This window comes from Lytechinus pictus, chromosome 13, assembly GCF_037042905.1.
Source record: "Lytechinus pictus isolate F3 Inbred chromosome 13, Lp3.0, whole genome shotgun sequence".
Classification (NCBI taxonomy): Eukaryota; Metazoa; Echinodermata; class Echinoidea; order Temnopleuroida; family Toxopneustidae; genus Lytechinus; species Lytechinus pictus.
The window spans coordinates 19,046,511-19,067,462 of NC_087257.1; the positions used below are offsets into that span (position 1 = coordinate 19,046,511).

At 36.2% G+C, this 20,952-nt stretch overlaps 1 protein-coding gene across 3 annotated transcripts; it reads left to right on the top strand.

Moving 5' to 3' along the window:
* Window positions 1-2,617: 2,617 nt before the first annotated feature.
* Window positions 2,618-16,176, top strand: LOC129274613 (uncharacterized). 3 transcript variants are annotated; one of them, XM_064108779.1, is made up of 5 exons: window positions 2,674-2,716; window positions 7,815-7,957; window positions 9,264-9,389; window positions 12,026-12,089; window positions 14,233-16,175. In XM_064108779.1, the coding sequence occupies exons 3-5, from the start codon at window positions 9,264-9,266 to the stop codon at window positions 15,117-15,119; spliced, it is 1,077 nt and encodes a 358-aa protein (XP_063964849.1). In that variant the 5' UTR covers window positions 2,674-2,716; window positions 7,815-7,957; the 3' UTR covers window positions 15,120-16,175. The 3 variants fall into 3 exon arrangements, with proteins under 3 accessions (XP_063964848.1, XP_063964849.1, XP_063964846.1); XM_064108778.1 differs by lacking the exon at window positions 7,815-7,957 and having other exon boundaries at window positions 2,618-2,716; window positions 14,233-16,176; XM_064108776.1 differs by lacking the exons at window positions 2,674-2,716; window positions 7,815-7,957 and adding an exon at window positions 8,066-8,142.
* The last annotated feature ends 4,776 nt before the right edge of the window (window positions 16,177-20,952 follow it).

Below are 20,952 nucleotides of genomic sequence, written 5' to 3' on the forward strand. Positions count from 1 at the left end.
ATGAAAAACAAATAATCATTATTTATAAATAATGCAAAACAAATAATTATTATTTATAAATAATGAAAAACAAATAATCATTATTTATAAATAATGAAAAACAAATAATCATTATTTATAAATAATGGAAAGTCGAACTATTATTATTTACAAATAATGAAGTATTACTTGGAATTATATATAAACAATTGGAAATGTTATTTTATATAATAGTAATTATTTACAAATAAAATGTAAATTATATAAAAATAATAGTTATTTAATAAATAATGATTATATAATAAATAATTGTTCTATATAATATTGGTACAATCGGCGCCTCATATGAATTTACAATAAAGGTATACACTGTATATTATTTGATGTAATATTAATTATCAGAAAATTGATTTAAAAAATACAAAAAACATTCACAAGGACATACAATTAAACATTCATACCCAAGCATACGCACACCCTCACACACACACACATCCCACTCACCCCGCATCCAGACACACCCACACACACATACAATCAAATGTGCATACTCAAATTTACATGCATAAAACCAATTACTAGAACGGGATTAAATGGAATAATTGTCAAAATATTAATTATGCTACAAGTAACCATATACATTATGTACCATGATGACAGCCCTCCAAATTATGAATATCATAACAATTTGGAAGTAGTTAATTTTGGTCGGTATAGTCATATTTTCTTATACACTACACTTAAACCAGAAAGTTATGTAAAGTAAATAATTACTGTATATACAATGTTTGTAATGTCATAACCTAAATGTCACTTTGGTATTTTGAAAGACTCTATATGCATACATAACCTTCAACCAACAAGCTATGCTTTTACTTTTGGCTCCTTGTCTCCTTCATTATATCCACATTTCTCATTTTCCCTTTTTGTCATTGTTTTAAAATATATTACAACAGTTCTTTCGTAATCTATTTTTTGTTTCTTTAATTTTGTATGTATTTCGTAATTTTGAAGGATAGGCTAATTTGTTTTGTTTTGTTTGTTTACACTCGTCTATGAAATGTTATCATTTATGGATATATATATAAAAGTGTGAAATATAGATATGAATAAAACCTTACAACCAAGAAAACTATGAAATAATTTCTATTCAATTCAAGTATCATCACTTTTATTCATCATTTGATCAATATCGTAGTAGCAAAAAGACATTGGGCCTTTCTAATTCGTTGCCACATTAAACTAATTCATCTCTCTTTTTCTCCATCTTGACCATATAGGGTTACCTTAAAAATATTTCACTTAAGGTCAAGTAGTCCCTCTGATGTGACATTTACTTAGGTACTTCATATGCAAGGGTGAAGCAATGAACTTTGCTACAGACTGCCCTACATAAGGGTCTCGTCTTACAATGGATGCGAAAAACCTCGACTGTTATGGAAATCCACCAATGTCATAATTATTTCTACAGGAAATTCGTACAATGTCCTTTGTTAACATTAAGCATACAGAATGTTTAAGAAAACAATGAATGTAACAATAAAATAAAATTAAACATAATAAAACATAATAAAATACTCTGAACGAACATATATTTTATAAGCCTGACGCTACTGCATGGCTACTGGCTTTTCATAGTTGTGGTTGATCTGATCAATCGGAAATCAAGATGGGGTACAGGTTTGATAATAATTCCAGTGGGTGTAGAAAGACAAGAAAAAAAAAGAACATCAATTAGATAATCAAACATTGGTTGGTAGTTAGTCAATGAGGTATTATGTAAACAACCGAATCGTATCGCCACAAGCTGGACTTTGATATCGATACAGTCACACGTAAGAAATCGATTCCAAACAGCCAGATTCTATTCGATTTTTTTTTTTTGGGGGGGGGGGGCTTTAAAATCAGATTTTATTTCTTCCTCATTATAGAAAACATGTGAAAATGATAAATAGCACGAAATCAATAACATAATTCAATCAGAACTCATACATAAACAATTTAAATTGATTTTGTGGTATTTTCCAAAGTAAACTTAGAATCAGTCGCTACATTTCTTTATTAATTTATGATTATAAGTGGAATAGTAATACTGAATAAAAAATCCTACATGGTCTAGAAATCTTTATGAATATAATTATAAAATATAAACGTACTTAAAATCTATAGATAAATCTCAAGTTAAATATGATAATTTTCCCTTTACAATACCATTAAATCAAAATAATTTGAAGAAATTATAAATATATATATATCAATTGATGAAAATGTGTCCAAAATGTCTTGTATTTTATATTTTTTTTACTGAATTTTGTTTCCTTTTTTGATATTTGTCCAAAATAATCTAAATTCACACCTCTGATAACATTGAAGTCACCACCAAGCGCTAATGGGTTTCCTTCTAAATTATTCCAATATAACAATAATTGACTTAGATCACTTACGAATTGTATTTGGTCGCTTTCGTTATTTCCCGTAGGAAAAATAAAAATTCCCAAGTAATAATTTCTGTCCTTGAATGTAGCATTTAATTAATACATATCTTCCATTCCCGTCTAAAAGGGCAAATAGTGTAATAGATTTTATCGATCTGTGCCAACTTCATTTTGTATGACTGTGGCAGCATGTGTAACACAACTCGCCACTGAAACAAGGTCTTCCGAGGTGTGTGGTTTTTTAAGGTTCTATTTTCAATTGACGATACGAACGACGGGACAGGAGGGCGATACATCTACACGTAAGTTAACAATATAAGGGCAATTCCATAAAGTAATCAACTTTTTTGTACATCCGACCCCCAGTTTTTTCTCAAGTTTTACTTCACTTCATGAATTGACCAAGTCATGGTCCTTTGAGAACATTACAGACTGTCAAAAGAATAAGAAATCAGAGACAGACAATTTTATGAAGGTCTCACCGATAAGGGGGTCGGAAGTACATATTTTATGGAATTGCCAAATATTATTACTCGATTAGATAAAGATAAATTAGAGTTTAAATTTTAAGTGAATAATATTGTATTGCCATGGAATTCATCGAATGTGATGTAAGTGATACCAGAAAGATTCCACGAGCTTCAAAGTATCATTGTTTTTTTAAATATTTATGGTGCTGTTTACTATGTACTATTCACTAAGTTGTTTAACATCTTAAACAGCGGAGTTTAGTTTTAAAGATTTAATCTTCAGTTACTTAAGCATGGTTGTTTCAAATGTTAAACACTTGTTTAAACTGTTTAACTATATACTGTAAAGTTCGTGTAGTAAAACAGCGTTGCATAACGAATTCAAACAGTGTTTTTACTGTGTTGAGAATGGTCCACATATCGTGCAATATTGGCACTAAAGAGTAGAATGTTTCGTCTATTCCATGAAAAAAATCCATCTTCTTATATAATTTTAATTATATTTAATGATCATTAATAAGCCCGTGTAACACGGCACGATAATGCACATAAAGATTTTTTTTAATAAATTCGTTAAATTTCGGCGCATCGTGAAATAAACTCTGCCATTGTACAGACAAGTCATCATCAATACGCGTGTTTTTTTCTAATTATGATAGCTTAAAGCCCTACATTAATTACACTACAGTTTATATTTGTGTATGAAAGAAGTGTCCTTTAGAATTTCCCTCGTGAATATAGTTCTTCATGTAAATATACTTGACCGTGAGATTTGATAATAAATTCAATATAAATTCAAATATACACACGTAGGCCTATAACAAGGAGTGTATTATAAATTGATTCTTAGCGGAAATAGTTTGTAAAACAAATATTAAGGGGGAAGTTAACCTTTATGACAAAAAAATTATTGTTAAAAAGCTGAAAAAATAATAAAGAGTATTGGTGAAGGTTTGAGGAAAATCCATTAAATATTGAGAAAGTTATTAGAATTTCAAGTTTTTGATTTGTGACGTCATAAACGAGCAGTTGCTCCATTTGTGGGACGGAGGACCGTCGAAAATTCGAGTGAACAATAAAAACTTTATTGGCAATCAAAGCAATATCGTCAGCATTATTTTGTTACCTTACCGAAGCCAATACGTAAAACTTTAAGATATATGATATATATATATATATATATATATTATATATGAAATTAGGATATACAAATGTCTAACAGAAGGCAAGTAATGGCATCAGCATATCGTTGGCTGTAATCAATTAAAAGCTCAAAATATATATTTATTTTTTCTGCTATTTTTACGTTCAAACCTTTCGTCAGGGTGAACTTTCCCTTTAATTAAAAAAAAGCAAAATGTCATATGTAAATTTTAGAGAAGAAATTAAGGGACAAAATGAGAACATATATGTATTGTAACACCAAACTTTACTTATATTAATAAAACTCACAGGTATTTTACTACTTTGCTGTTTTCCAGTTTAACAAATTTAAATTTCTTTCTAAATGAAATACCTTTTTTAATTATCTATTCGAGTATTAACGGTTTTTGTGTTCAGATTTAGAAAATTTAGAATAATACTCCAATAATCAAACCGCTTGAAAAACATGCCCAAGTTTAAAGGTGTGATATTGAGAATAACGCTATGTATGTTGATACTCCAATAATCAAACCGCTTGAAACACATGCCCAAGTTGAAAGGTGTGATATTCTTATCAAGCACTTGGGGAATAACAACATATGTCACTTCAAACACTGACTACACCGTGTAGACACAATAATGTATAGTGAGGTGTCATAGTGAAGCGCCACCCAACAATAGGCAGCTTTCGCAATTGCAACGGGGACAGATCATTATTTATTATTATTTTATTTTGCAGTTAAAAAACATAGAGAATACAAACAGATCAGAGAGAAGATCAATCACAATTTTACATGATAGAGAAAATAAGACCTGGATGAGAGTTGGAGAGGCTGCCTAGGATATAAGACGATAAGAATATAGACAAGTGGAATGCCTCTGGCGGTCTCACCTGCATCACGCGATTCAATATAGCAGCAGTGCTGACTTTGAAACCTACTATAACTCGCACAAGATGTTCAGTGATACTTGGTTACTCTTATGTCCACGTTTTATGAACTAGACCAATCCACTTACAGAGATATGATGGTAATTCAACAAATACCCCCAATTTGGCCAAAGTTCATTGACCTTATATGACCTTTGACCTTGATCATGTGACCTGAAACTCGCACAGGATGTGTAGTGATACTTGATTACTCTTATGTCCAAGTTTCATGAATCAGATCCATAAACTTTGAAAGTTATGATGGTAATTCAACAGATACCCCCATTCGGCCAAAGTTCATTGACATTTGACCTTGGTCATGTGACCTGAAATGCGCACAGGATGTTCAGTGATACTTGATTACTCTTATGTCCAAGTTTAATGAACTAGACCAATATACTTTCAAAGTTATGATGGTAATTCAACAAATACCCCCAATTTGGCCAAAGTTCATTGACCCTAAATGACCTTTGACCTTAATCATGTGACCTGAAACTTGCACAGGATGTTCAGTGATACTTGATTACTATTATGTCCAAGTTTTATGAATCAGATCAATAAACATTCAAAGTTATGATGGTAATTCAACAGATACCCCCAATTCGGCCAAAGTTCATTGACCCTAAATGACCTTTGACCTTGGTCATGTGACGTGAAACTCATGCAGGATGTTCAGTGATACTTGATTCACCTTATGTCCAAGTTTCATGAACTAGGTCTATACATTTTCTAAGTTATGATGACATTTCAAAAACTTAACCTTTGGTTAAGATTTTGATGTTGATTCCCCCAACATGGTCTAAGTTCATTGACCCTAAATGACCTTTGACCTTGATCATGTGACATGAATTTCAGGCAGGATGTTCAGTAATACTTGATTAACCTTATGGCCGAGTTTCATGAACTAGGTCCATATACTTTCTAAGTTATGCTGTCATTTCAAAAACTTAACCTTAGGTTAAGATTTGATGTTGACGCCGCCGCCACCGCCGGAAAAGCGGCGCCTATAGTCTCACTCTGCTATGCAGGTGAGACAAAAACCATGTAAGAGTGATCAAATGACATAATATTGAGGTTGAAATATATAAGCCGGATTAGATTTAGTGTATAAATTATGTATAAACTTGCTATTCAGTCGAAATTGGTCCATGAGAAAATAATAAATTTAGCAACAAAGAATGAAATATCATTATAAATCAGATAAATCAGACATCTAATAATTAAAAAAACAGAAAGAATTTCACGACGAAGGAGGTTCAGAACTTTCGAGATGTTTCCAGATATAATTTCATGTTTAATATGTGAGGGCATACTTTCCCATATAATCGGAAATCTGTGCAGTGTATTGCAGTTTGGTGCAAACGTTCGCGGTTGAAGAACACAGACTTAGGCCTAAATGTATTGAAAATGCCAATCATACAACAATGAACAGCAGGTAGGTCTTTGTCGAAAATTGGTGAACCGGAACATCAGATCGTCCTAGGATTCGGAGCCAGTGACGAAAAGTTGCAAATATGTCGTTTGTCCATGCAGAGTCCAGGACGAAAGTGCTGTTTTGATTCAGCAATTTTTGACAAAGACTTCTTGGTTGCTCTTTGTCATGAAGGGAATTTGGTAATGCATTTTCTTTGTCCTTGAAAGCATCCTGCTTTGCGGTGTGAACACTCCCTAATTTGATTACGTTATGACGCCAATTTTATAAGTATGCCGAGGCACAATAAGTATGAGTTACCAGTATCGTTGACGCGAATATCCATTTCAGGACTAGAATGATAAGTGCATGTAAGAAAGAAAAACGTTATGGAATTTCATGTAATGAACTTCTAAGGTACACATTTTTTTTAAGTCGCCCACATTGTAACTTTAATTGGCCTTAATTGGTCACTGTCATGATTCGTATCCAAGTATCACGTTGTTTTGTGCATAATTATCACCTCTGTCACGTTGAAAATGCAATATCTTTGATTTAAATGAGTAAAATATTATACAAATAATGCATGCAGCCGAGTGCGTTAGTGGAAATGCAGAGCACGCGAGGTTTCTTTAGATAGGTGCCGCACTGTGCACGAGCCGCTTGCGGCGAGTGCCCAGTGTGCTCCATCTGAAGAAACCGAGCTTTCTCTGCATTTACTTTTACGCACGACAGAGCAAGTGCATTATTTGTTTTATAAAATAGCAACACACAAACAATGTTTTTAAAGTTACAGTACAGTTTTGTTGGACTTCTACCGCACTGGTTTGCTTGAGCGTGCAATGTCAATTTTCGTTGCACACCTTTTGCACTACCGTGCAGTGCACAAAAAAAGTTGGATGTCATGTGACGCGTATTGACCAATCGCGATGCTTGAAATAATGCTGCTATTTTATAAAATAATTACTTTTACAAAAGTGTAAGTTGAATCAAAGCCAGTGTGAGAGAGAGAAAGAGAGAGAGAGATAGAGGGAGAGAGAGAACTTGCTAATATTATGAAAGAACTACTTATTTTCTAATCCAAAGGCAGAAGAGTTAGCCTGTCACATCAGTGTAAACTTAACATTTTTTCAAGCCTGTGAAACTCAAGCCATCGGTAAGCGAATGAAACTTTTGTAATTCAGCTACTATACTGTATAATTAAGTTATTTTCAAATGCTTTAAAGACATGGCTGAACTTGTGTTAAACCAGGATAGAATATTGTATTTGATTTGTAACAATTCGAACTTGAAATTTATTAAGCAAATACTTCTTATAATGTTAAAGACAAGGCATGCAAGTAATTGTTAACTGAATATGAAGTTATGTATCTCATTTATATTCTCCACATGTATAAAATAAATGAATACATACTAGAGAATATGTTATGTGCATTTTCAAAATGTAGATGGCACATGATCTTGGGACTTAGGACGAAATACATAATCTGGACGACTGAGTTGGCGGTTTGAACTACATCGAAGTCAAGTCATCCGCACGGCAGTTCTAAACCTTCGATTTAGAGTCCGACTATCATCAATCGTTGAACTGGTGAGCTGTATCAAAGCGAGATAATGCTTGAAATGAAACTGTTATACAGAGAAAAGATGTCAGTCTTATGAAGAAAACCTGAACTGAGACGTTATAACTCTGTTTCGATTGTCAGATAAGACATGTGTTTTCGTCAATGTTTTCATTGTTGAAGGGCGAGTGGCCCAGCAGGCCTATGTATTCGAGTTCGTGCACTGAACAAATTGTAGAAGTTGATTGTAAGAGTTAAAACTCGACACAGTTCTGGTGTCCGTTTCAACTCACTATGTTTATTAACTGGTGTAGAGAGCTTATGATATTCAAATTGAGAGTTGACTGACAGTATAGGATGGTATGAGAAATATTTAGTATTAAAGTGATATCTAAACATTCCAATAGGTACAAGAGTTATATGCCAAATGGTGAAGGATAGATAGGCTAATTCAGGGCCTAATCCCATCATTGTTGGAGTGAGGTATATGTATGGATAGTGAGACGATATGTTCACTTAATGCTAATTGTGCTAAATAAACACTGATTGTTCTTTATGGTAAATGGCATGTGTTAAATCTTTATCATTTGAGTCTCCATGTGACAACCTCCAAGTGTACAATTATGCCGAATAAAGTTGAATAGATTTATTTATGTCTTTATTTAATCATTCATTCATTTATATCTGATATTTTGTCAGGGTAGCCCATTCATCAATAATGAGTGTTCTTCCATTCGGCCCTGAATAATAATGATAAACATATGTGCGCCAAAAATGCATGTACAGAACGGCTCAAATAAAAAATTCACTGTAAAATTAAAAAGTACAAATAAAGCAATACTAGACTTAGCACAAACGAAACAAAAACGAGTAATCGTTTGACAGATATGAAGATATCAGTATGCTAATTCATTCTCTGAATTACTAATAATGATCTCAAGACTTGACATTTATAACACATGGTCATTGGCAGACAACACAAACTAATATACGTGGTAGGGTTATTTTCGCCAAATAATCGGTGGTGTTCGTCCGTATGACCTTTACAAGCATAAACGGTCACTTATCCAAGGAAATACAGCACTATCCTAACCATAGATCATACGGCGCTCACAATCATACGTTTATTTTGGGCTGCATCGAGATATTCTGGGAACAAAATGAAAATCAAAGTGGAGCACCCTGCCAAATATTATGGCAGAATAATAAAAATATATATGATAAAAATCTAATTTCGGGGGCTCGCTAGCCCACTTTCCCCATTCGCAAAGATGTCATATAGGAATACACGGTCTCCTATATACACTCAGACTTTTAAAATTCTTGCCACTACAGATGGTGCGACGTAGCCTCTCTGGGTATATAGGCTGGATAACTTTGCCAGGATTCCAAAGAATACCCAGCACTGGACTTACGTGGTTGCGAAATATCAAGATGAGAAGAACATCCATCCAAGCAGGAGTAAGTATAATCAGAACATGTTGTACCTGCGTGTAATGGGGCGTCGTGGTCTAGCGGTTATGACTCTCGTCTTTCAATCTGGGGGACGTGGGTTCGATTCCTTTCAGCAAGAAATTTACCCACATTGTATTGCATTCCACCCAGGTGAGGTGAATGGGTACCCGATAGGAGGAAAATTGTCGAATGCCAGAGCAGCGCTTTGTATCCTCGAATACAGTAATGGCTTTGATAGATCGGATCAATTGCAACGCTTTGTAAGACGGGCCCAGGGCCTCCTCTTACAAAGATTTACAATCGATCAGATCAACCTTAACTACATGGAAATCCGTCAATGCCACATTTTCAATGTCCTTTGTAAAGAAAGAGAAGCACACTGCATGCATGCATCAAGCATGACTTTAAGTCACACTTAAGTCTTTGTGAAACACCCCTATGTCAATTAAACTCGTGTACTCCCAGCGAAAGCCAATTGTAGAAGTAGTTACAATCAAACGCGATTAAACCCCTCACCCCTCCCAACCAAACGCCACTCCATTGTGACCAATTAGAAGCGTGCCTATGGGACTTGATCAGTTGGACACTTTTTTTAGACGAGTTCAAATGCATTGCAACACTTCACGGGCCTGGAGCAACTCAGTTTCATAAAGACTGGTAGCTATCTTTGGCGTTATTATAACCTAAACTGGAGAGCCTGATTGTGATTGGCTGCTGAGCCCCGTTACCATGGTAGCTGTCATAATGAAACAGTTACAATAGTTAACTCTTTATGAAAAAGGACCCCTGATGAATCATGATTATTTCGAAATATTCGAATGTCAGTACCTAGATGATCACATATTAAAAAAAAGAAAAGCCAAGAAGAAACATCATGCTCTCCCATTAAGGTTATAAGGAAATAAACTTCATTATTCCTGCTGGCAAACTCATTATAAGGGAAGTTCACCCTGAAGAAAAGTTTTCTGTGTACCCCCGAGTAATGAAATACAATGACGACGTTTAGGGGGAAATCCATCAAATATTAAGAAAGTCAATAGAATCTTTAAAGGTGTTGATTTGTTCCGTCATTATACGAGTAGCTGTCCCATATTATGTTGGCCCTAAAATAAAATGCATAAGTTAAATTTTTAATGATGACTAAACGTCTTTTCTATCAGGAGCGGGTGAGAAATAATTTGTCTATTGATATACTGAAGATACAATAAAAACCATTTTCCATTTTTTGTGAAAATTATATTTCATTGATTTTTTTACTACACAATATAATGGGGAAGCTGCTCGCATATTACGTCACAAAAAATATAAAATTCTAATCAATTTCTTAATCATTGGTGGATTTTCCGCAAACCTTCATCAATATTGGGCGCGTCGTGGTCTCGTGGTTCTGACTCTTGCCTTTCAAACAGAGGGTCGTGGGTTCGAATCCTAGCCATGGCGTGTTTCCCTTCGGCAAGAAATTTTTCCACACTGTGCTGCACTCGACCCAGGTGAGGTGAATGGGTACCTGGAAGGATTAATTCATTGAATGCTTGGGCGCCTAGGCAGCCCAGCTAAAGCCGGGGTAATTATAGCAGGGCCCACTGGGAGAACAGTTTTCAGAACTGAAGTGGCTACACCCTCGGTAAATATACCGCTATTATTATTATTATTATTATTTTTGTATTATTTTGTTATCTGCTATTTTTACAATAGACGTATTGCCAGAGTAAAATTCCCCTTTAAAACCAGACAGGTCTGAAAGAAAAATAATTCTTCTCGACCATCAGTAGATCACGTCGTTATGGATCGAGACAATGGCATTTGACAGAAAATCAAATCAGATACCAGGTTCCCGTTTCATAAAACTTGTCAAAATAATAAATTTGCAATAACAATTTCAAGCTACTGAAAGCATTTGCTTTGATTGGCTGATGATAAACTTGATATAGAAATTGTGCATTAGTTACTATAACAAGTCTTTATGAAACGGGGCCTATGAGATGTAAAACCTGATTTCAGACAAGAAAAATCCCTTTTAAGGAAGAAAGAGCATATAAACTTTTGAATTGTTCAAATATCATTTTGTCTCAGTAATCAATTTTGTTATCGACTTCTGGAAGATTGATGAAGAATATTATTGCATAGCATTTTCAGGTATACATGACATGTACTACCTACGAAAAAAATGTATTCTCTTTCATAGTATTCTCTCAATCTTACATCAACCATGCAAAAGAACCAGCTGGAGGCCGTTTCATAAAGCTGTTCGTAAGTTAAGAGCGACTTTAAGAACGACTGGTGATCCTCTCTTACGCGCTAAACCATCGCCTATGGTGTATACCATTTACCAAAAGAAAGGATCACCAGTCGTTCTTAAAGTCGTTCTTATCTTACGAACAGCTTTATGAAACACCCACCTTGCATAATCAAGGGTACAGTCATACGATTCCAAACCGATCAAAGATATTGCGTGGTTTCGAATGGCATAATCTTCGATCGATTTGGAATTTGGTACATCGGTGTGGCTGCGTCAACCTGATAGAGCCTTCCTAGCAACATGTAGGACAAGGTAAATATGCGTTGCTTCAATACGGTTCGAAACATTGACTAGCTTTACATGACTTTGTTTGTTTTGCCCTTGATATCTTGTTCACATGCAGATAAATGTCGTTCTTGTGGTAATCCTGGCTGCGGCAAGTTTTTACTTGGGATGGCATTCATCAGGTATATGCTTTTATTTGTTCTTTTGTTCCGACTAGACAAACATTTTGCCCCTAGATTTTGACCTTGATCATTTGACCTAAAACTCACATAGCATGTTCAGTGATCCCTAATTGTTCTAATAAATTCAAGTTTCTTAAATTAGATCCATAAACTTCAAAATTTATCGCATTTCAACAAATACCCCAACATGGCCAAGGTCGTTGACCCTAAATAACCTTTGACCTTGATCAAGTGACCTGAAACTCAGGCAGAATGTATAGTCATACACCTTACCCTTAAGTCCAATTTTCATGAGCTAGATCCATAAACCTTTATAGTTATGACATTTCAAAAACGTAACCTTGGTTAAAATATCGACGTTGATTCCCCAACACGCATGGCCTAAGTTCATTGACAGTAAATGACCTTTGGCCTTGGTCATGTGACCTGAAACTCGGGCAAGATGTTCAGTAATACTCGAATTTTCTTATATCCACGTTTCATGAACTTAAGTTATGATTTAAGCGGAAAAGCAGTGCCTATAGTCTCGTTCTGCTATGCAGGCGAGACCAAAAACCCCGCAGAATTGATGAATTTCATATTTCATTTTGGCAAGATGACAGAAAAAAATGGGATATTGTACGTCGAGCGAATTCTTTTTCATGCAAACATGTTTAGTTTTATATAAGTTAAGGTTCCCTTTTCCCCATATTTTCACTGCCAATGGGAGTGGGACTTTGCCCCTCCTGGATCCACCTATGCATAACAATGTCGTCTTCTTTTTATCACAAATGAGTAGCCTCATCCATATACAGAAGTCTATTTTTTCTACAAACATCTAGATGTAAATACATGTAAAATAAAATACCATCCACATTATAAACAAAGGAAGTTAGCAGACTGTTTTTGAGACTCAAATTTCCTGCGACCATTAAAAAAACCCACTCACCCCACCGGCTAGCCCCGATCCCCCCCCCCCCCCCGATGCCCTGCCACATCGAGCTCACCGGCCAAATAATCCTTAATACATAGCAGACATGAACGCCATCGTGCGGAGGTTGTCCTAATGATCGTCCATACTGGGTAGGCAGCGATTAACGGCCGGATATCTGATACTAATCCCCGATTAATCCTACGGTGCTCGTGCGATATCCGAACGATGAACTGGAGATGGTAAATTTTTGTTAGAGTATCCTACGGACATCGTACGATTCCAGGGCGATTTTCGGCCGGTGTACTTTTCCACTTTTTTCGCACATTGACGCATATACCGGTCGCGAAATTATTTTTCCAACCTCAGTTCCCGACGCTAATATGAATATTCATGACTTGTCATTAATGGAAATTTGATTAGTGTTTACGAATTGGATTTACATATAGATCAAAGCCTGGGGCTTATCATGTATGTACATGATGTAAGGGTATACCGGTAATTTGAGGGTGCTGACTCATTCGTGGCAACGTTAACGTGAACGGCGGCCACAATTAATTGTGTAAAGATGAGGTCCACGCGCATGCGTACTCTTATTCAGAAGACGCAAGTCATGAATATTCATATTGGCGTCAGGAACTGAGGTGGGAAAAATAATTTCGCATACCGGTCGGACATCGTAAGGTTAGTGACTAATTTCTGGACAGACATCGATCGATATTAGGCAGATGTCTGTCTGATATCTGCTCTCAAGGACTTGACTCCCGATGCTAGGGACACCGGCTGATTCACGGCCGGACATCGGACGGTACAAGAACGATGTGTCAAGGATGGGTGTGCGAATAGAAAGATAGGTGGAGACATCGGACAATTGTAACTGAGTTTTCTTTGTCTGATCACCCCTCCGATGGTACTATATAGCTGAGAGCCCCGGCCATTGGACGATGACCACGGGCGTCCGGCCGGCAACCAGTCCAAAATGGCTAAAAACACATTGCAAGTACTTCGTAAACCGGACTGGACTGCACAAACAACTTTGAAGCTACATGAAAAGTACTCCATGATACTACAGTAGCCTATATAGAGGCACACCAACACGTAAGAAACAACATGAACAATTGTGCGCGCTCGACCTTTTGGAGTACTTTTAAGTGTTTCCGTTTCTCTATGATAAAACTGTTATCATTTATTCATTAATTTTTTTCTTATTTTTTATCTGTTGCTTTTATAAAGGTGCTGTCTCGAAGAGAAAGGTACCAAACCTGCGCTACGTAAGCCAACCTTCAACCAGACCGACAACAGCACTTCTGATCAAATCACCACGGCAGAATAGTACGTCTAAAGAGCACTTGCAAACGGTGAAGCCCACTTCATTTCAATCTAGGGATACACCAAGACCTTGGGTGATACTAGCAACCACTAATCAAGCCTTCTTGGATTTCACGGAGAACTGGCTCGAGAGTTTGAAACGAAGCAAAATCACTGACCATGTGACTATAGTAGCTGAAGACAATGCAACGCGCCAAGCCCTTGCCAAGCGGAAGGATATCAAACTTGAAATATTGCTGACGGATACTGCGAATCTCCCTTCCAAATTCCTATCCTTCGGGTCTCGAGATTACATCCGACTGGTTAACAAAAGACCAAGCTACATCCTGTCTTACCTAGAAAAAGGCGTAGATGTCCTCTTTTCTGATGTAGATACAGTTTGGCTCAAGAATCCTTTGCCATTCTTCACGGGCGACTACGATTTGTATATCGGAAGGGATATCTACGGAAACCCAAAGGCACCAGACCTGGCGTGCGCAGGGTTCGTATACTATTCCGCCAGGAACGCTACCATTGATCTGCTATTGAAATGGATTCGTAGCATTCACGATAGGCCAGGGGTACCTGACCAAGAGCTCCTGAATCAATTGTTACGTAACAATGTCATTCGCCAGAAGCTCAATGTCAAGTATCTGGATCAAAGACAGTTCCCAAACGGAAATGATTATTTCAACGCGAAATGGAGGATGAAAAACGCCGACGTCGAACCGATCGTGGTTCATAACAATTGGATTAAAGGACATGATGTCAAGATAGAACGGTTCAAGAATGTTAGCTTATGGTATTTATGATTTATGAAGAAATTGAGGCTTCGAAACAGCATCGTGTATTCATGGAATATTCAAGGAAAATGTAGTATTGGTGTAATTTATTTATTCAATTGGAAGAAGAGTTTAGAAGACAAATGATGAAGGCATGATGGGATGTGGTAAATAAACTCAATATTGTCAAAAAGAGAATCACGCCAAAAACGCAAACAGGGACTTATCTAGGATTTTATAGAAGTGGGGCGGTTTGAGGCAAAATAATGCACCTGCCAAGTAGGAGGGAGAGGGTGGAGCAGGGGTGAGTTGAGGGGGTAGAGGACAGGAGAGCTGTAAACAACAGGGTGATATCAGAGAGTGCTTCGTTTTTACTACGGAGCCGCTGTCTACAACGCACCAATTCCTTTGAAAATGCAAGTCAAATCACAATGGAGAGCAGACAGGCTTTTGTGCAAAGTTAATGGACCGTGGACAGCAGCGTAGTGTCAAAGGCTCTGCACAACGACATACATGCAATTGTTCGTCCGGTCCAAATATTCGGATGATCTGCTATCCCGGTCAACCAACTTTCGACAAAATTAGCCTTTTCCATTGTGATTTGACTTGCATTTTCAAAGGTATTGGTGCATTGTAGAGAGTAGCAGGGTATAGAAAATGCGAAAACTCTCTACTTATGTTCGAATTAGGGTCACTTGCAGTAGGGCACGTGTCATGTGTGTGGTCCGAGATCTGCACATGACACACATTAATATTTTATAAAGGCCTCTCACGTACCTCTTCACTTTTTCCTCAAGTCATCTCATTAGTATTTTATTGCCGAGATATCTAAGGCCCCGTTGTCCATATTTAAGGAACTCGGACCTATAAATATATATTTCATAATCATCATCGTCATCATTATCACCATCGTCGTCGTCACCCTCGTCATCATCATTATCATCCACCATCATACCATTTCATCAGAAAAAATTAATAAAAAAAACACTGTATATCCATTTTGTATAATACACTGTTTATTTATCACCCTTGTTCGGAGCTGTCATATTTGACTTCAAACATATTTATAAATGATATTTATAACGGTATTCGTTTTTGTTGTTGTTGCTGTTGTTGGTTTTGTATGTAGTGCGTTGGATAGTCGAACGAACCGTGATTATTTTAGACTGTTTATTCGATTTTACACTTTTGGTTGCAATTTTTGAAAATTACGTTCAACATCTGTTAATACTATAATCTATTATTGTAGTATATAATTAATATATTTTAAATATTTATGAAAATTAAAAAAATACTATAAGAACATAATACAACACAAAAGAAGAGAATGCGAAGAGAGAACTTGAAGAAAATATAACGAAAAATGGAGACAATATTTAGACCATAAAAAGGACATATTACAGAGCACTTTAAAAAAATCAATTTGTAAATAAATAAAACAAATAATAATGAAAGCTCGATGTCCGAGCTGAAATATGTTTTGCATAATGACTTCAAAACTTGATATTTTAAGCTCCATATGAATCTCATCGAACAGACAATGACCGCGGCACGTACGTAGCATACATACTCAGTAGCCCCCCCCCCCCCGGGTATTCGATATGAATGCGATGAATCCATCTGGGGACTGATCGGAGTTCCTTTGGAAGTAAAAAAAGTAAGAAGAATTAGACGTTCAACAGGGATAGATATATATATATATATATATATAATATCATCACAAAAGGTTTAGTAAATGCCGTGGAAAAAAGATATATAATATATAATATATATATTTATTTATTTATTTATTCATTTATTTTGTTTTATTTATTTTATACTGCAGGGTAGGCCTGTTCAGTTCTTAAAACTGCTTTACAAAGGCGCCCTGCAGTTTAAAATACATGTCAAGATAACTATGAACAACAACAACAAACAACATCAAAAATACAAAATACAAAATATCTAACATCAGAAACAATTAACACCAAAATATAGAGTGGGAAGTGACAATTTAAACATACATAGCATTGTAAATCAAAGGAATATCATTTCGCTCTTTATCAATTCGTATGAAAGGCTTTGCATAATTTTTTAAAAACTAACAAGGAGGTACAAACTTGTAAATTTGAAGGAAGTGCATTAAATAATTTGGGTCCGACATATGCGAAAGATTTTCTTTTATGTTCAATTCTAGCTTTGGGAAGCTGAAGGGGGCATCGTAAAGAATACCGTGTCCTGTATTTCACGGGCCGTTTACATACTAAAGGTTTTAAATAATTTGGAACTAAATCATTCATTATTTTATATACAAGAACACAATACTGATATTTTATACGCTGATCTACTGATTGCCACTTCAGTGACTGCAACAAAGAAATTTGTGATGTATTATAATCTTTTTTCAAAAGCATTCTGGCATATTTATTTTGAAGTTTTTGTATCTTATCTAAATGTATTTTTGCACTGCTTCCCCAAGATGTAATACAGTAATCAATGTAAGGTAAAACCATAGAAAAGTACAGCTTCTTCATAATATCAAAGGACAGTAAGTGCTTAATCCGCCTTACACAACCTATTGCCCGAGATATTTTACAAACGATATTAGTAATATGTTCGCACCAAGTCAAGCCCGGATCGAGCATGACACCTAAGTATTTAATCTTTTTTACATTTTCTAATTGTATGTTCCTGAATTTCACTGACAAATGAGCACCCCTCAACTTTTTCTTTTGACCAAATACCATGGCTTTTGTTTTTTGCGGGTGTAAATGCATATTATTTAAGTCTAGCCATTTACTTATTGAATCAAAATCATCTTGCAAATACTTTTGTACCTCCTTAATTGATTCACCGTGCCATTGTGGATGGCGTAATTATATACTTGAGGGTCGAATGGGTCATAAATTCAGATCTATAATTCGTAACAAAATTGTGGGTCCCCATTCTTTCTGAAGAGCTATAGGCATAATTTTCCCGAATATGATTTATGTGACCTTTAGTTGGAGCTCCCAAGAGCGCGTGCTGCAAACTTTGATGGACGCTCTTTCCCTTTGAAATGGTCGTAGAAAGCTGAACGAGGTCTCAAGCTGCTCAGGAGAATATGCACCCATGTTCTAAAAAAGAGGAAACGGTGATTCTATATTGCGTTTTTTTTAAAGTTACCTGAAACAAAATGGTTTGTCACTGCATGGGTGACTTTGAGCACATAATTTTATTGACATTTTGACACGCGCGTCTTGACCTTTGCATGACCTTTGATGACATGACGTAATATGATTCTTGACCTACATTTTATGTGATGTGATTGATTTTTGATCGGTATGGCTAATTTTTCATTCCCCGCTATGAAGATATATATTAAACAGTGGTTCACGCCTGCATGACGTCGATCATGACCTGGTGCATAACCCTAAAACTTAGTTGCGTTCGTCAGACTCCATATACGACAAAAAAAATTGACTGATCAGATTTTGAGATACCAGTTCGCAAAATAAATTGAGGGAAAACGAATAAATAGAAAATTCTGACGAAATTGAGAGGTGAACTGTCACACTGCCAATAAGTCAAGAGAATTAAAGCTTCCACTGTTGTCATTTTTATCGAGACTTTTGCACTTCTTGTCTTTTGGAGATACATTCTCTTCTGCTGTAGGGCATGGTCGATTGATTAAACGATTGGGAATCGGTAGGGGATCGCTCGAATTGGAATGATCTTGAAGGAGTTGTCTTCTCTCGTCACTATTTCCTAAACTCCGACCAATCTCGCTTTCCGCAGCACGTCTAGCATGCATGATCCACGTAATGGTAGAGAGCAGTACGAGCATCCCGAACGAACATGCGATAGAAACGACAAGCATAGGCATCTTTTTAGGGTGCATCTCGAGCTTGTTGATCTCAATTTCTCCTCTCTCCTCACCAGAGCCATATCGTACATCAAATACATTGCACCACTTTTGACCGATGGGTCGGTACAGTCCATGATCAAAGAATCACCGTTGGTCCGGGAATAAGGTCCAGTTCGCTCACCATGTTCCGTTAAAGTTGCCACGGTATCATTCTTTGATTTCACTACCCACTTACAATCTATTCCTGGGCAAGGAATTTCGTGTAATTTCCTACCCTTTAATACCAGTGATGATGTATCTTGTGAGCATTGCTTTTTAAGGTGTGACCATTGGTCATTCGTGTCATTTGCCGCGTCTGACAATGAGAGACCCTTATTCGGTTCTGGACCATGGCATTTTCCAGAGATCTGGGGAGTGTTTCATCAACATTTTCATCCGAGAAGTTGTCAGATCTGACATCTTTCTCTGATGTTGATTGGCTGAGAGGTACTGTTACTATGGTAACTGTCGGATAAAATGGGACTTGTCGGATAAAACGTCCGACAAGTCCTTTCATGAAACGCCCCCCTGATGCCCATATTTTTTCCCAATGATACACCCAAGCCATAATGCATACGACAGTCACAGAGAAGAGGGTTGTTCGTCTAGTCAATCGTCAAGTGAGTAAATTTCGTTACGGTTCCAGGTTCCAACATAATTTTCATCTTGTAATTATCTCGGAGATCTATCGTTTTCAGGTCTGATGAGGAAGAAAATGCATCCCGTCCTACGTATCTTACTTTATTTCCAGTCAAATGAGTATAACTATCCTTGTCAAGTGCCTCAAGATCATTGTGAGAAAGATTAAGAAAAGTGACATTTCCTAATCCCTCAAAAACTTCTCTCGGAAGAACAGCGATACTGTTATTTGACAATGTGAGACTATCAAGCTTCTGTAAATTGCCGAATGCCTTGCTCTCCACTTTTCTTATTTTGGTTTCATCTCTTCTAATGATAAGATTTTCCAACTTATCGAGATATTTGAATATGTCACTTTTTTAAATAATTATAGAAAATGTTTTCAATAATCAAAACGCGAAGATCCCCAAGGCCATATAGAATCTTCCCGGTTCAATGTATTGCAAATCCGAGACTCAGTGAGGGATTTGACCGTATTAGGCAACCAACACTTATACGGCTGTGGAATAAATATTGCGGAATACCTTCTCGTCGTTCAAATCTACAGTGAATATCAACATTTTCTTCAGAAAGGCCATTTCTGCGTTCATAATTACATTGTATCCCCTCGAAAGAGAGAGAGAGAAAAAAAATAAATCAACAAACCATTATACAGTGCGTAACAAAAAAAAGTTTACACTTAGAAAAATCCTGTAAAATTGTACATTTGTAATATCCTGAAGATTTTTCCACATTTTAACATTAGTACAGATCCATTTAAGCAAATGACGATATAACTGTCGAAAAATATTTCCGCTTGAGTGAGCACCACTTACTTTTGAAAAGTTAGTGAAAAATGATTTGCGCAGAACTTTGAAATAGTTATGCAAATAAAAGTAACCTTAATCATGAAGATCTCGGGGAGTTTAGCTAGTAAAATTGATTGGAATATATCTTTTACCTTTTTTAACTTGTTTCCTTGCCCAAAACACTTCGAAGAGTGCATTGCACCCCATCCCACTCCCCCACACACCAAGGCCATCGTGACGATATTTGCTTTACACTGAGCTGTGATTTACATGAAATGGCTAAGGCTTGATTTTCATTTTGTTAATCATCGTCAAGCTTGGAAAAAGTGTGGAGAAACAAGTATTAAATGAAAAATGAAATGTAAACCCATTTTAAATGATAAAAACTTAGTGATAAAATGCTGGAGATGTCAGATATAAGTTTTTGTTCAGATTCAGTTAAGTCCTCAGATCCAGCTGGCACAAAAAGGGTAAAGGTTGTGCTTGCTAAGTGTTGAAATTTCAATTTGGGTGGCAAAATTGTTACAAAATGCTTGAATGTATCCGTTTTATTTCAATTGACTAAAAGTGC